Below are 17,559 nucleotides of genomic sequence, written 5' to 3' on the forward strand. Positions count from 1 at the left end.
CAGAACATCCAGGGCCATTAAGACTCTATTACACCCGATGAGCAATGGCCGTTTGGCCAACCATCTCACATCCCTCAGTTGTGTAAAATGTTCTCATCGGACGTGATTTGCACCCAAGACTCCTCAGCTGTGATGCTGCCATGATGGCGGGACCAAGCCACGCCAAAGTCGCCATCAGACACAACAGTGAAACAAAGCCAAGCACGTTGGCAATCAGCTCCAGATCTTCAGCGATATAAGATGACGTGCAAGCCCACGCAAACATCGACTGAAGAGACTTTGCCTGCTGCCTCTCTAAACGCAAGGTCATCAACAGAAACCGGGTAGGTGGAGCGTACAATTTAAAAGAGATTCCCCTTAATGACTGGGTTTTGGATCTGACCACTGGGTTAATTAAGTGGCCTACAAATAAAGCTAATCTGCTCCCGAAGACAAATAGTGGTTGTTAAGGCCCACCGGAGACCCTAATGCAGTTTGGGGGGGCCAATATCAGGAAAGTTTACTGCCAACCGTTGGCGGGATCGCCATCAAGGATACACGATACCATGGTAATAAATTTCCAGAATGTTCTAATTTTCTCCTTTCCATTATTTAAGGTTTTCTTTACTCTTAAATTTGGAGCCTTGCAGGGAATGTATTCTCAGCCACGACAGAGTCACAGAGGTGGAAGCTCACGCCATGGCTCATGCTGTGCTGCAAGAATTCACCCAGTTGCCCACTAGGATGGGTTGTTGGTATTTGAAGGAAATCTAAGCCAAATGAATAGTATTTGTCTGTTGAGTTGTATTTGACATTATCTGGCCTGTGCCCAAATTGAGACTGGAGTCAATCAAGTTAGAAAGTAATGCCTGGAATCCTGCAGACAACTTAGATATAACTTGCTATAAATCACTTATTTGGGGGAAAGAGTTTCTGGGCATTGAACTCAGGGGCACTCAACCACTGAGCCACATCCACAGCCCTTTTTGTATTTTCTTTAGAGACAGGTTCTCACTGAGTTGCTTAGAAATCACTCATTTTTATGTGTACACAGATATGCACACACACACACACATTATATATATATATATATATATATATATATATATATATATATATATAATGTGTATATATATATGTATATATGCTTATCAATGTGTAGAAATAGGGAGATGAATCAAAGGGAAAGAGAGAAAGAATTCTAGACTCTAAGATAGGACTTGTATTTAATTTCCCCTGTTCCCTAGTATCTCTTCTGGGTAGAGTTCTAATCAGGGATAATATTCAACAATATTTAGGAACCAGCAGATAGACCCAGGCCGTACACTGCTCAGCATATGTCTTGATTCTAATAAGCAAAACCAAGATCTGCCAAACCCATCTGCAGCCAGTCTCAAGGAAAATGGAAAAAAAATATGAAGACCAGACGAGGATTCTTCACGCTCAATTAGGGAGTCTTGCATGTACCAGACATAAACATCCTCACAGACTGGGTCTCATTTTCCCAATTTCTCATTTCTATGTTAATTCTTTGCCTCTTTAGCCATCTGACGGGGAGTCAGGGGCGACGATGGAAGACGGAGGAACTAGCCATTATGATCCTCATCGGGTTCTATTATTTCTCTAGTAGTTATGTTACGTGGTGGTCTTCTGCCTCTGTTTATGCAAATGGACAGACAATTCTTTTGAAATCCGTGCAAAACACATAAGAGAGCAAGCTCATGATTATTACTAACCAGCAATGAGGCTAATGCTGATCAATGAGCTACTGCAGCAATAATAACGAGGAGGCTCTTTTTTTTCCTTTCACAACACCTAAGGCAAACATGGCACGCTCCCATGTAATCCCAGAGAGTAAGTTATATTATCTTTTCAGAGCAGATTTTAAAATATTCAGATAAATAACTACAAACTCTGGTACAACCTTCTCTCACATGGGTCTAACTCTCAATTTTATGCTTCTTAGGGGTAAATAGTACTAAATGGTGAAGCTCTTTGGAGGAATTCTCATTATGATTATTATTATGTTTTGTACTGGGGATTGGAACCCAGAAATGCTCAACTACTGAGCCACCTCCCCAGCCCTATTTTGTATTTTATTTAGAGACAGGGTCTCACTGAGTTGCTTAGCACCTCGCTGTTGCTGAGGCTAGCTTTGGACCTGCCATCCTCCTGCCTCAGCCTCCTGAGCTGCTGGGATTACAGGCGTGCACCACCGTGCCTGTCACTTTGTGACACAGAATTCCTTTGCTGTCTGAATTTTACTGATGAGAAAAATAAAAGACAATGAGGTGTAAGCCATACCTCCAAAGTTGCTTAGCTAATAAACAGTGGATCTAGATTCCACCCAGAGAGCCTGCCTCCAGGGCGTACTTCCTGACCTATATTTGATTAAGGATCTGAGAAGGACCAAGGAAGATACAAGTAGAGAAAGGGAAAATGGAATGGCCAATCCCGGGGCGCTGTGGAACTGTGGTGTGCCAGGGGCAGATGTCACTTATCGACCATGAGGAGGACCCGTGGGGTACGGCACCTGATTCCTATCAGGACGTGAGCCAAGTCTCGTGGTTTAACATTCTATGATTCACTGGGACTTTGGGGGCTGGATTCAACCCATCCAAGTCCAGAACTGCTTAGCTGGACCTCCAAAGAAATAACCTGAATACTGGACCACACACAGCCAGTCACTCCATCCCAGATCTTGTGGAGGGAGCACTTCATTGATTTTATTCCCAGAGAAGAGACGTTCAGGCCATCTTCATGTTGTGAACTCTGTTTGATTTATATTTCCGCCTTTCTCTCACCTGCAGACAGGACCTCATTAAAGAACAGGCTTTGTGCATAGCAATATAGTTTGAGTGTCTCTTTTATGTACTGCAACCTCAATGGGAAAGACATTATGAATTTTCGCCATGGAATGCTCACAGAAACTAAGACTAAATGACCATTAATTGCTGAAGAATGAGATCCTTAGTCTGCTAATTTAGTGATAAAGTATTCTGATACAGAACATGTGTCATTCCCGTGAAGAGATACTAGACAGGCTGAAAGAGGGACTGATACCCACTTGAGGTGTCCATCTTGGAATTTTTGAGAGCCTACATTTTTGTTCCTGCTTCCTTTTTTGGGGGGCAGGGGGTGAGTATCAGAGATTGGACTCAGGGGCACTCGGCCACTGAGCCATCTCCCCAGCCCTATTTTGTATTTTATTTAGAGACAGGGTCTCACTGAGTTGCTTAGCGCCTCACTTTTGCTGAGGCTGGCTTTGAACTTGCAATCCTCCTGCCTCAGCCTCCCTAGCTGCTGGGATTATAGGCATGTGCCACTGCGCCCAGGGGTCCCTTTTTTCTTAAGGGGCAGGTTTGTGTGATGTTTGCCTTCAGCTACATGTTTGTGCATCAAAGTTCATATTTCCCTGACTTCTGTGACTGGGCACCCCCAAACTGACCAAGTCACTGCAGAAACATTCTGTCCCAACTACATTTTGGGTAGAGGCCCGAGAAGCTGTGCTTTCAAATAATTTCTTACAAAGTAATTTCTGTCTTTGGAAAAGCTCCTTCGCCTTGGGTTCTGGAGATGTGGCGATGATCATTCTCAACAACGCTGGGAACTGGCCTGCTGGTCCCCTAAGGGATGGTTGCTGGGCTTTACCTAGGGGAAATGCGTCTTCGCCCCAACATAGTGATTTCACATTTTCCATGTGGCTGGCAGGATGCTTGGGCCCAGCACAAAGACGGATGAAAACAGTGATCTTGGATTCTAATCTGGGTAGGGTGGGAAAGTGAGCTACTTAGTATTTACTATGGATATATCAGGTGAACATGGTGATAGAAAAATGGACTTAAAACCAGAAAACAAACGGTTCCTCATGGGGCCAAGGAAGAGAAGCTGTGTTGGGCCCTCACAAATAATGTCTAAAATAAGGTCTTTCCTTGGCAAACCTGGGCTGGGACACCATTTCAGCCAATGACCTTCCTCCACCCTTGGTGGCTACACCAGATTTCCAAGTGCATCTTGCTCTTCTCTTCTGTGACCTCCCTCTCTATTTACAAAGACGTTATTGACTCTCCAGAATGAAGTTCTCTAAGGTCTTCTCAGTGCTCCAGAAAGAAAACCCAGTCTTCTCTCGGGGGGCCTCCAGATCTGGCCCCTGACCCCTTTCCAAGCTCAACGTCAAGCAAGCTCTCCCGACTCACTGTGCTCCAAGTATGCTCGATTGTTTAAGTTCCCACAACATGCAAAGAGCTATTCACTGGCCTCAGGACCTTTGTATACGATGTGAGCTCAGCCTGGTTTGTTCCACCAGCTGATCCTCAAAGGATGGATTTCTTATCATCCAGGATTCAGCTCCTAGTTCCTGCCTCAGAAATATTTTCCACGGAAAATCATTTTGAAGTAGATACCCCATCACAGAGCCTTCATTTCACCAAACCGACCGATTTACTGCTCTCTAAAATAATCCGATTTCTTTTTTTTCCTTTTTTTTTTTTTTTTTTTTTTGTTTAGGGTCATTTGTTTTCTGGGGTTTTGTTTCTTGTAGGAGAATATGGGTACCATCAGAGAGAGGCCTTCTGGTCCTTGCTCATCAGCCCACAAAGCCATGGTTGTAACACAGCAAGTGCTAAATAAATCTATGTTTAATAGATGACTGAAGAAAAGACCAAAGTCTACATCATTTGCCCCCAAATTCCACAGTAGGGTCTACACTATGAGGATGCTCAGTCTACACAGCTGGTCTTGCTATAAATTCCCTGTTCTGAAATGTTCAGAGTCCCACTTGGGTTAAAAATTCATGGGGAGACTTATAAGCTTGGGAGATAGAAATCTGGGCTCTCATCTGGAATCTTCCAAGCTTGTCTTGTGTAAATTCAGATAAAAAGTGATGTTGTCCAACGAAAAAGAGCACACAGAGAGAGAGAGAGAGAGAGAGAGAGAGAGAGAGAGAGAGAGGGTTTAAAATACCAGGCTCTGCAGACCATCGGACATGGGTGCTGGGTGGGGATCCTGAGCCATGATTTTTCCACTGTGTGGCCTCGGATTTCACTGTGGAACATATCTTTCACTGGAGTTAGAGAAGTAGCCTGATGTGGCGTGAGGGGCTGGGGTTGTGGCTCAGTGATAGAGAGCTATAGCCTAGCACACGCAAAGCCCTGGGTTCAATCCTCGGCACTACATTAAATAAAATAAAATAAAGGTATTGTGTCCAATTACAATTAAAAAATATATATTTTTTAAAAAGCACCGGGTCATTTATATACATTGTTAGGTCATTAAGCAATTAAGGTGAACTCCATATATTTTCTTGAAATAGCCTCATGATAGTGTGAGGAATTAAGACTTCCATCTCAAAGGGGCCTCGTTAATCCTCCATCGGACGGCCATGGGAACTGTGACTTTACCTTTATAAATCCAGATGTTACTTGGGATAATGGAAAACTTCTTTCGGAATGCTAAATCACATCGAATTGATTAATGAGCTAATTGCTCAACCTTTCACTCCAGTCTGCCTGTGTATACTAATTTCAGTGGGAGAGAAATAAGAAATAGATCCCCTTGTTATTTATATTCACCTAAGTCCACGTTCCATTCCTGTTGAGATGGGCAATTAGACTTCTAATTAGTTTTCCAAAATGGATTCAAGAGCTTCTTTCTCACACAAGTGGACAAAGTATGGGTGCCAAATGAAGGTCTGTGTGCCAATAACATGATATCATTACATATTCCGCCTGTGACTGAGTTTCTCTCTCTCTCCCCGTCCCTCTTTCTTACATGCACACCCCCACCCAGAATTAGCAAAAATTAAGCTAGACAACTCACCGTCATTTCTCAATATCAGAGGTGTAGGCGGCCCCAGGACTTTGTGATTTGTCACGGTATTGGTGACCACACAGGTATAGTTCCCGACATCTGATTTTTCTACTTTGGCGATGTACAGATTCCCGGTCTCTTGAGACACGAAACGGCGGTTATCCTGATAGGAAGGGTATTCGTTGAAGATCCAGGCGTAGCTCAGCTCTGAAAGTAAAAAGAAGCATCATCGTTAGAGATCCGTCTTTGGGAGTCTTGAACTTGACCGTACTCAGGAAAGAAATGGTCAAGTTAGAAATTCACACTGTTGCCCAGTGATTCTCCTTCAGCATGTAAGACATGGATACAAAGTAATCACACAGAATCTTTGTCAGTCCACTAAGGTTTTATTTGTGGAGAACTGGAAGATACACTGAGAGCTGATACAGAGAAGTCCAAACTTCATAGCTTGCTAAGCATGTACTAAGGTCTATGCACCTCTTACTAATGTTTAAACCACACGCCTGGGGAATCTATAATCTTGATACGGTAATGGAACCCACCAGGAAACCGGTTCACACTTTCATTTCATAGATGATCATACGATATACCACAACACCACATAACTGCACCAAACTTCTGGTTTCCAATGCATTTGATAGTTTCCCGTTAACCGAGATGCTTTGGCACAAAGGAACGAAATAGCGCATCCGCACTCTTAGCCCTGGTTAGAGTCGGAATCCTACCCAGAGTCTCAATCTGGTCTTCTCCCAAGGTCTCCCACTATGGACCCAAATTCTACTCTCTTCTTATTTATGAGGTTGAACATTCCTGCCTCATTTTAGCGACACAGCAGTTTAACATCACAAAAACACTCAAAAAAACCATCATTGCAAACGCTCCTTAAATCCACCTAAGCTGACGAGACGAGTTGACTGATCTGTATTTATATCTGCAAATATAAATCTGTATTTTTTAAAAATAGTTGGATGTGCTATTCTCTACGTAAGGGAGTACATGGGGAATCCTGGGGACACAGCAATAGATTTGCAAATATGTACTCTTCCCAGAATATCAGGGGGATAAATGTAACGGGCAATCATGCTTGAAAATGTTCTTTTGAAAGGTCTTATTTTTTCCTAGGGATTAGGTAAATGCTTTCTGAATGAACATATAACCCACACTTTCAATTTCAAAAAAAAAAAAAAAAAAGCTCTAAATAACAGTGAATTTGAATGACTTATTGCGGTGACGGTACATAGTCCAAGGAAACCCGACTTCTTCAGTGCCAAGCACCCCAGGATGGCTCTCTTAATGAACTCCAGGTTGTCCAAAGCTGAAAAGTGATAGTCCAGCTCCTGGCCCTGATTAGCCAACATTTTGTCTCATTTGGTTCAGGGGATGGGGAAGGAGCAATTGGAACGCAAAGGGAACCTATGGTTTCATAAGTAGTTGGCTGAGTTACCACGTTGCTCTTTAAAGCGATCCTGGGTTAAATTCCAAATGCACAGAGTGTCCTTGGAACTTGGTAGAAAGGCCACTTGAGTCTTGTAAAGAGAACATTGATTACCGAGAAAGGTGTTTTTGCCGTTCAGTCCTTTCCATGAATCCCAACTGCGATTGAACTGGATGGACAAGAGGAATTCCACTCGGCTTTAATGATCTGCTGTTGACATACAAAGGAGGGGTCTATGCCGGGTTGCCTTCCCTTTTATGCCTGGATTATAACATTTCCGCATGCGTTGCTTTGGAGAGACCCAATTATGTTTATAGGAGAATAGCTAATCACTTTATTTATGCGTGTGCCTGTAATTAGAAGTCACCCCATGCTGATGTCAAGAGGGTATTCAGTGTAAATAAACAAGTGCTTCCTAGTAAACTAGTCACTTCCTGAAGAAATTAAAATCTCAGAGAGGAGAAGCCCCTGTCCTAGGTCCTGAAGTACAATCACTATGGCAGGATTCCTGAAAGAACAGATTTTAACTGAGGGCACAGAGACTAGAGACTCAGCATGGGGGTCTCCAGCAAGCCCAGCCACCTCTCAGCACTTCAAGAAGCACACAGTCTGTCTCCTTAGGAGCTCTAAGAGAGTTTTAATTACAAATTAGCATCTCCAAAGCCACAAGCTTTAGAAGTTAGAAAGTAACTCACCAGCACAATATGAACCAAAGCACACGCCTCTCTGCAGAGAGTTGCAAGGGATCATGGGCAACTGTACACATCTTCCCCGAAGATGCTTCCTTCAAAACTTTTCTTCTGGGTGGTGGCTGCAGGGCTGTGGGGATTCTGTGGGAGGAGGCACCTACAGCATCTAGAAAGTGTGGCTCAGTGGTAGAGCGCTCACCTAGCATGCATGAGGCCCTGGGTTCAATCCTCAGCACCACGAAAATGTAAAATAAAAATATTGTGTCCACCTAAAACTAAAAAATAAGTATTCAAAAAAAAATAAGAAAGAAAAAGGCATCCAGAAGGTCAGACCCACGTTCAAGCCTGAGTTTGCAAAAGGGAAGCCGAGTAAATTCTGTCACTTTGAACTTCTGAATCCTGGAAATGGTGCTGATTTTCAACATGTGAGAATCGTTGTGTGAAATGTCACCTGGAAATCTCTCAAGGGCTGAGCAGAACTCGTCATGACTGGTTTACCCTTCACCAGCTGAATCATTATAAGAGTAAAAAAAAAAAAAATTGTGAAGGAATCGTATTCCACTAGCATGCTACTTGAGCTATTGACAAACCAGTTAATTCCTTTGGTCTCACTGCGTTGGGACTGAAAGGACTTGGTACTTTAGTGGGAGACATAAACAACCCTATGTGCACACTGTAGTGTCTCTCTCTTTCTTTCATCCCCGGCCCTTTTTTTGTTTTATCTAGAGACAAGGTCTTGCTAAATTGCATAGGACCTTGCTAAGTTGCTGAGGCTGGCTTTCAACTTGTGATCCTCCTGCCTCAGCCTCCCGAGTCTCTGGGATTATAGGCATGAGCCACCATGCCAAGCATCTTGCGGCATATGATCAATTATAGTTTTTGCACATATATTTCCAGTTCTCTGCACCCCCTTCCAAAAGTTAAAGGATCATCTGATCACATGACTTTGAGAAGCACTGCGTTATACAGATTAAACTTTTTTTTTCTTTCTTTCAGAACTGGAAGGAGATCTCAACATGCCAATGTCCTTGAAATTCCTTAGAGTGTTTAATTAAACATATTTGGTTATACCACCCCTACAACACACACACACACACAGACACACACACACACACAGACACACACACACACACACAATTTGATTTTCTAAAACATCCATTCATAGCTCACACAGATTAGCTGGGAAAATCCTGCAATAATACAATTCAATTAAAAAATAAGAAAATTAAAAATATAAGAAAAAATAAAGCTGATACCTGCATTACTTCAGTGTTTGAGAAAGTTATTAAATGGAACAAAAACCCCACAAATTTAGCAATACTCTTCTATACTTCTTAAAAAAAAATTAGAAGAAAGTATTTTGAAGCTTTTTATCATACAGAAATGAACATGCTAGAGTAGATAGGGTTAGCCTGCTTCAAACATAAATCTTACCTGCCTTGACTTATCACACGCTAACCTACAAATATGTATAATTTTTATGTGCTAATGTACCCCTGATAAATAAGTTGAATAGAAAGTAAAGAAACAAAAAGCCAATTCATGAAGGAGATAGACTAGTCAAGAGAAATTAAAGTGGGCTCAGAGGTAGAGCCCTGGCCTAGCACGTGTGAGGCACTGGGTTTGATCCTCAGCACTGCATACAAAAAATAAGGAAATATAAAAAAAAAATTGTGTTTTCTTTTAAAGAGAAATTTAAGTATGATCATGGATTAGCCAAGTCCTGCTCAGATCTTTTAAAGCATAATTTCCAGAACAGCTTTGAGGTGCCTCACCCATTAGTGTAGCCTCGGGGATCCAGCTGTTCAGTCTCAATACCTGTCCACGTTGTCCTGCACGATTAAGGGCCAGTGAATTCTCGTGGTACCTTCTCTAGGGCCCCCTGGGGCCACACTGGACCCCTGGCCTGACTCCAGTATTTCCATGAAGTCAACTGGAAGAATTCTCTGGAATCTGCTCGGAAGGGAAGAGTTGATCTCCAAATTGGATAGAGAGAGATAGAAAAAAAAAAATCCAAGAAAAAGAAAGAAAACCATCCAATGGCAAAATTGTTATATTATAAGAATTTCCCAAAATTGTGATGAGGGAGACGTAGAGGGGCGGAGGCAGCCTGGGCAAGATGGCGAGAGAGCAGTTCAGGACAGGCCAGCACTCCTCCTCGGGATTCCCAGCTCTGAGGCCCCTTCTCTTTGGAGAAGTCTGTCTCTCTGTCACTTTTGCAATAAAACTGCTGCTTTCCTATGTCTCTGTGTCCCGTTCTTCAATTTTTTGGCTCAAGGGAGACAATAAACCCAGCGCCCCTAGACGGTCACCGTGATAACAATATCACAACTTAACCCATTTTTGTATATTGAAAACCAAAACAGACCACCGCCACGGTCAAGACGAGTATCAAAGATGAGTTTGAAAAAGTTCAACTTTGGACTTAGGAATGCACCGTGGTGTTCTGAAGTTCAAAGGCCAGCCAGGGGCTCTGCTGCTGATCTGGTGAAATCACGCTACGCTCAGGGCTGAGACTCCCGCACGCAGGGGACATCTTTCACCAGGATATCAACTTGATTTTCTTTACAGCAAATATCACCACTCGGAATAGTGTATTTTTACTTGTCGAGATGTCCGGGGCCATCACAGAGGAGTGGGGGGAATATAATGCAGCAATAACACTTGTATGGGAGCAGACGAGATGTGCAGTAAGTTACAACCCATCATTTCTTCTTCTTCTTCCTCTTCTTCCTTTTGAAGGTATGAAAATTCTGGGGCTCAGAGAGAGTTGCGCGTGGGCACGTGCCAGAGGCAGAGTAGGCAGCAACCTAGTCCTGACTGAGCTCCGTTTCCAGTGCTCTTCTAGAAAACAAACACTCTTGACATTTCACAGTCAAAAGCAGGATGGCCAGACCACTTAGAGACAGTCCAGATTTCCCCTAAGAACCCAAATCTATTTTTATCAGAGCAAAACATTAATCCACTGGGTTACGTGAAATGCTCTTCACATTCTAGAAAAAATAAAGCCAAGTAAATAAAACAAAATAAATTCTCTTCTGCTGCAGCGATCAAGAGAAAAAAAAAATAGATCCCACTCTGTTTGATTTCCTTAGGGACTTGCAGGCAATATTTATACTTCCTTAGACTTGACAGATTTCTTTTGATAAGTTTTCACACACTAATTGCTCTGGAAGTGACAGACAGTTTCTGTCCCCTTGGCAATTTTTAACAACCGAGTAAACAAATACTTGGAATGCAATAGATTCAATAAATGCTGAGGCTTCTTGTGCTCAGCGGAAAGTACGGAGACTCATTCCACCATGATGCTCCTGAAGACAGAAGGACCTAGCCAGGCTTTTCTGATTTGTAGCACCCAAAGCGATTGGAAGTTCATGTCAAAACTTCACTATGGTTGTGGAATCTTATTTTCGATATGACCGGGTCAACAGGAAAGGATCTTTAGCTATTATTTTTTAAGAAAAAAGACATCAATTGAGCTATTTTCAATTGCAGGTGCTTGTGGAGCAAATAGATTCAAGGGCTATGCGTTCTCTGGGAGGGAATAAGCTTCCCTTTTCTTGACGCCAATTTCTTTTTAGCATTTATTATGCTTTGTTCTATGGAGTTCTAGCCCTGTGGTAGTAAAGATGTCAGTTTTTAAATATGCTTTTCTTCAGTCCTCAAAGTTTTAAATATAAAGGATCCCTAGTCCAACCCTCTCCATGTGATTGATCAGGAAAATAAAGTCTAAAGAAGTTACATGAGACGATCAGAATTGCACATTTGGTACCTAGCAGGGATGGGCTCATGGGGGGTAGCCACAGTGTTCAGAAGAGCTGGTTCTGTTAGGAAGCCGTATGCCCTCATAAAATTTTATTTTGAACCTAGAAGAGGTTAGTTTTGCTTCTCTGTAAACTGAAGGAATAGGGCCAGGGGATCTCAAGTCTCTTCCAATATTAAAATTCCATAAATTCTACATGCATGCCATCCCAATCCAACTTCCTCATTTGATGCATTTGCTAGATAAGGAAATTAAGATCTAAAGAAACCGGGAATACATGCTAAAAATTGCATGGGTTCGTTTTTGGCAAAAATCAAGAACTAGAAGACACACACACACACACACACACACCCCATAGAGTTACTCAGTCGACTGGAGCTGTATTGTACTTTGTAGAAGGAAAATATTGCAATTAATAATTAGGAAAATCCGATGTGAGTCTTTGCATTGCAACCAACCTAGGCTTTAATGAATCATTTTAACAGCATGAGAGAGTCCCCCCCCCCTCTGTAACTAGTTCTGGCCACACCTAACCCCTATTGCACATAGTATTTGTAGGGTTGAATTCAAACAGATATGATTCTGAGGAAGTCAATGTGAAAAATGCATTTTAAGTGATTCTCCAAATGAAATGGGAAACGTGAACACATTCGCTGGTTCATTTGACGGCCAAATATTTACCAAGTCCTAACTGTTTGGTAAAGCCCTGAGCTGGTGCTCTAGCATACAGCTACACTGTCGAATACTGGGAGGTGGGTATGGAGACGGGACTGGAACCAGTTAGCAGTTTCCTGGGCAAAAGAGGAGATGTGGAAGAATCCAGAAAGTGTTTGGATTTGGTTTGAAGAGTCAGAGCTGAGTTTTGGCTTCAGTGCCCAGGGGGCTGAAAATGAATTTCTATTCCTCTTTTTCATCTGAACAATAGAATACTGAACAGAAAAACCAAGCCCCTTGGTGCAATGCCTGTCATCTCAGCTGCTCCGGAGGCTGAGGCAGGAGGATCGTGAGTTCGAAGCCAGCCTCAGCAATTTAGCAAGACCCTAAGCAACTCAGTGAGACCCTGTCCCACAATAAAATATATATTTTTACAAAAGGGCTGGGGATGGATGTGACTCCGTGGGTAAGCACCCTCTGGGTTCAATCCCCAGTACCAAAAAATAAAAATAAAAAAAAAAGAATACCTTCTCTGGCTAAACCAAGAATTGCATTGATCACGTAGGAATGTCAACTCAAAGATTCTGCTGATATTTCCCCCTCTTACTCTCTAATAAAAATTATCTTCTTGTAAAAGGAGTGTCAAGTGGCTTGTCTTTCTCTGACCTTCAGGAAGGGAAAAATGCCAGAAATTGTGAGTAATGTAAAAAATTATATATATAAAAAAAGAAGAAGAACTGGATCACAAACCTCAAGGACGAAAGAGCACTAGTGATTCTGCCTGCTGGGACAGCAAGAGTGTCCGAGAGTGTGTTGTGGGGAAGATCTGTGAGCTATGCCAGGGGAAGAATGAGAGACTTGTGCTGCCGTGTCTTCTCTAGTTAGACTAGAGCAGTAAGTGGTGGGGACTCTCCTCTGGGGAGCAATGCTCGGGGCATCAAGAGTGTGGGGAGGTGTCTGAGAGAAGCTGAAAGCTGCAGAGGTGGAGAGGGGAGAGATACGGCACCTTCAATAATTAAAAGACGGAGAAAGGGGTACGCGAGACCTCTAGACAGCTGTGACCTCTACAGCTTAGGTCACTGAAATCCTGGCTGCCGAGTGGTCTGTGGCCCCGAGAACTTGGTTCAGGTGGGTCTCAGCATCCAGGAGGACCATTCAAGGTCCAGACACTGTCTTCATTACGTATAGTTCCTGAATGGAACAGGGACCGCCTCTGTCTCTCACCAGGACCACACAATGCCACTCCGACGTCCATGGCTGACATTTACCATCGACTCTAGCAGGCACCAGATCAGAGTCCTTCTCAGTACAGTGCCTCAGGCTATCGCCTGCACACAGCCTGTGTTGGCACAAAAAGTACAAGCTTCTCCATACAGTGCAGGTTGATCTGAAGAGCCAACATACAAAATGGTCCAGACTCCAAGACTTTATGAGCACTGATGATAAGGCCAGAGACTGGGAAAATTCCCCAACAAGAAATGTCTCATGGCCGGGCGCGGTGGTACACCCTGTAATCCCAGGCGCTCAGGAGGCTGAGGCAGGAGGATCGTGAGTTCAAAGCCAGCCTCAGCAATTTAGCGAGGCCCTAAGCAACTCAGTGAGACCCTGTCTCTCAATAAAATACAAAATAGGGCTGGGGAGGTGGCTCAGAGGTCAAATGCCCCCTGAGTTCAATCCCTGGAACCCATTTCCCCCAAAAAGAAATGTCTCCTGCACAAAATTATTCAAAAAATTGCATAAAATCACCTTTTGGGCCATGTATAGAAAGTGGATCTGGAATAGAAATGAATTTTGTGTTCAGACTTGGGTCTCATCTTCAAGATATCTTCTTATGTCTGTACAAAATGTTCCCCAATCTCAAAGAATCCAAAATCCAAAGACTTCCTGGTCCCAACCACTGCAGGTAAAGGATATTGGCCCTGTACTAATTTTGAAGGAATGAGATGGTGACCACATGAAGCAAGGGTTAGCTAAGGCTGACTGCCAAATCTCAACCCAACCTGGTGGCAAGCATTTCTAAAAATTAGCCTCTATGGGGCCACTCCCGTACTTAGTGATATTTATCGTTACCTGTTACCCACTTGCCTATTATTGAATATTAAATACCACAGTCCTCGAAAATGGCTTGCAAATTCCCTGATTCGACGTGTGACTGGCTTTCTACTCTCTACTTCATGGGGTATTTTTCAAGGGCAAAGATTTTCGGTGGGTGTAAGTTAAGGAGTTTAACTGGGAAGCAATTTCATACATCGGTATGGTAATAAGTCAGATCCGTGTGGATGGTGGTCTGGGATGTAAGATTCATGTGAATTTTAAAGGTAAATGGAAAGGTTTCCACTAAATCTTGTACCTGCAGCTCTTGCCTCAGGGTATATTACTGGATTTCCCAGCGGGGAGATTCTGACTCTCTTTTGCTCTTAGAAAGAGCATGTATCCATGAAAAAAAAAATAATAAAAGTTAAAGAAATATTACCTCGGTCTGGAACCAGTAAACTTTGCATCCTTCAGGGGAAGAAGGTCTGCATTTATTTTTTTTTTTTTTTAGACAGAAGAGCATGTTTCTGCTTGCGTGTGGAAGGTCTTAAATGGAAGGTAGAAAAGTAACCACACAGACAGATGAGACTTGACAGGTGACTGCGTCTTCTTCCATTTCTGCACGTTTTAAAAACCGTGCGAATCACATCGATGGTGGGTTTCCTTGAAATCTAAACACGGTTCCCAGATATGAGTCCTCAAGAGCTATCCAGGGAGAGCAATGGAGTGTCCACTACACGAAGGAGTTCCCAAGCCCGAGTGCTGTGCAGACCCTTCTGAAGGGCTGTTGCAACACTAAAGACTGAGCCCAGACGGGGATCCTTTCATGGTTAAGTGTGAAATCCTCCAGATAGCACAGAAACTGCATCACAGTTAAAGAGATACCTATCCAGGTTCAACGCTCAGCTCCAGAAAAAAAAAAAAAAATGTTATTTTTCTTGGATGGTGGGATGATGATAAAACTCAGATTTTAAATCAGGCAATAAAATTTTCCTGGCTCACACCCTGGGGCTCCCTTCCTAAAACCAATCTGCCAAACCCCAAATTCTCTCCAGGAAGCCGTGGGGTTCCCATTGCAGCAGGGGGACATATGTCCCCTTAGCTTCCAAGTCCCCTGGATTTGACTATGTTGGAGGAGACCCAGCTCACCACTCCATCATTGGCCTAAGAAAGTCCTGCATTTTGCAAGATTCGGGCCGACCCACACAAGCGCTGTCTGATGAATCCCGCTAAAGGGCAGCTCTGAGTCGCGTCCTTCGGTCCCACACAAATCCTCCATGAGCCATCGCCTCTTGGATTAACTAAAAGGCACCAAGCTCCTTTTAAAAATCCTAGCATTGTAAGATCCCAAATTATCTAGTCTCAGCCTTCCACTCCAGAGAGAGCATCCCTCAGGCTTAGCTTAGCAAAACCCTAGAGAAGCTGCGGAGAGTCATGGGTTAATTTATTCATAGGATACTCTCTGAAAGGTCACTTTCAGAGGCAAAGAGAAGGCACAGAGGGAGGTTCTGCCCTCGCACCTTGGCTTCAAGTGGAGAGAATTTTTCTCTCCTTTATGTATTTGCCATTTACAATTCACCACAAATTTGTCTTTTAAGAAAGGTTCACACTGCTAAACCAGGGACGGGGTGGCACACGCCTGTCATCCCAGTGGCTCAGGAGGCTGAGGCAGGAGGATCGAGAGTTCAAAGCCAGCCTCAGCAACAGTGAGGCCCTGAGCAACTCAGTGAGACCCTGTCTCTAAATAAAACACAAAATAGAGCTGGGGATGTAGCTCAGGGGTTGAGTGCCCCTGAGTTCAATCCCCAGGACTGCCAGCCCCCCAAAAGACACACTGATAATTAGTTTTTTTTTTTCTTTTTTAAATTGGAAAAATAGCCATGGATCCCCTGAGGAGTTCTGGCCTGTCTAGGCTCCTAGATGCCTGTCTCAGAGCACCCTTCCAACTTCTCATCTCAACCACTATATTTGACAAGGAGCCTTATTTTTTTTTTCAGGTTCAGGAAATATATATGGCCTTTCCCTAACAATAAAATAATTATTTGCTTATTTTTTTTTTATTATTTTTGCCTGAAAGCAGTAACTGTACTATTTCACACGTGAAAATTGTTCTCCCTGCATTTAGATGACTCCCTGGCTCCTTCCTCCTCCACCCAGAGACTTGAGAACCACACAGGCAGACAAGAATGCATATGGCGGACGACCATGAGGTTAAGAGCATGATTCTATCAAATGGGTCCCTGGTGTGACCCCCCCACGTGCTTTCTTTGCCCCAAAGCGATTTACCTGCAGCCCTGCCTGGCCTCCGTGGACAGACTACGTCACATTCCTCAGTAAAGTACCTGTGACCTTCAGGAGACACGGAACCCCGAATTAATGTGGATAAGAGGAGCCCACGTTACTCTGGAGAGAGAGACTTTGGTGACCCTTCTCACAGAGCAGAGCCCGGGAGATAAGGATGATTCCTCCTAACCATAGACCCAGCAAACATGATCAAGAATCCAAGCAGAGCAGTCAGCCTGGGCCAAGGTGACAGCGTTGTCATGGCAATGGAGACATGAGACCCCATCCCCCTGCTGTCAATCAAAACTCAAGAGATTGGACCTGGCTGGCTGTGGGGCCTGTTGGCTCATTGACTCACAGGATTCTTACTTAGTCTCTTGAAGGTCACTTTCAGATGCCAAGGGAAGGCACAGAGGGGGGGTCTCTGCCATTACACTTGGTGGCTTTATGCAGAGAAAGTTTCTTTCCCCTCCTTGGGTGGGACTCTCTGGAAACTTCTCTGGGACCCCCAACAACACTAGAGTGTAGGAGACGCACATGGTCCCTCTCCTCTCTGAGAGGACCCCGTCTCTCCCTGGAGAGTGCCCCCTTTCCCTTTCCCTCTCCCTCCAGTAAACCCGTTCTTTCCGACTGGATCTCAAGACCTGGGGTTGGAACAGGGGTCCTTGTTCTGCCCCAGTTTCTCAGACGTCCCCCGCTCCGTAACATTTTACCCACCGTCCTCCTCCACCTGTCCCCTGACCCTTTCACTAGATCACGGAGCCTAAATCAAAATCACTGAGATCAGAAGAGGGCAAAATTCTGCAATTTCAGGAACTCTCAGTTTGAAGTCAGAATCCTAAGCCTTTCCCTTGGAAAACAAACAAACAAACAAACATTTTTTAATGACTCTCTGGTGACAGTTTTACTCAGTT

At 43.6% G+C, this 17,559-nt stretch overlaps 1 protein-coding gene across 6 annotated transcripts in view; it reads right to left on the reverse strand.

Moving 5' to 3' along the window:
- Positions 1-17,559, reverse strand: part of LOC143385570 (contactin-4) — a 271,910-nt gene that overhangs the window by 154,976 nt on the left and 99,375 nt on the right. For all 6 annotated transcript variants that reach the window (XM_076841028.1, XM_076841026.1, XM_076841027.1 and 3 more), the window contains exon 4: positions 5,797-5,994. In XM_076841028.1, the coding sequence (XP_076697143.1) occupies positions 5,797-5,994 (198 nt within the window). The remainder of the gene's footprint in view (positions 1-5,796; positions 5,995-17,559) is intronic.

This window comes from Callospermophilus lateralis, chromosome 20 (assembly GCF_048772815.1).
Source record: "Callospermophilus lateralis isolate mCalLat2 chromosome 20, mCalLat2.hap1, whole genome shotgun sequence".
Taxonomy (NCBI): domain Eukaryota; kingdom Metazoa; phylum Chordata; class Mammalia; order Rodentia; family Sciuridae; genus Callospermophilus; species Callospermophilus lateralis.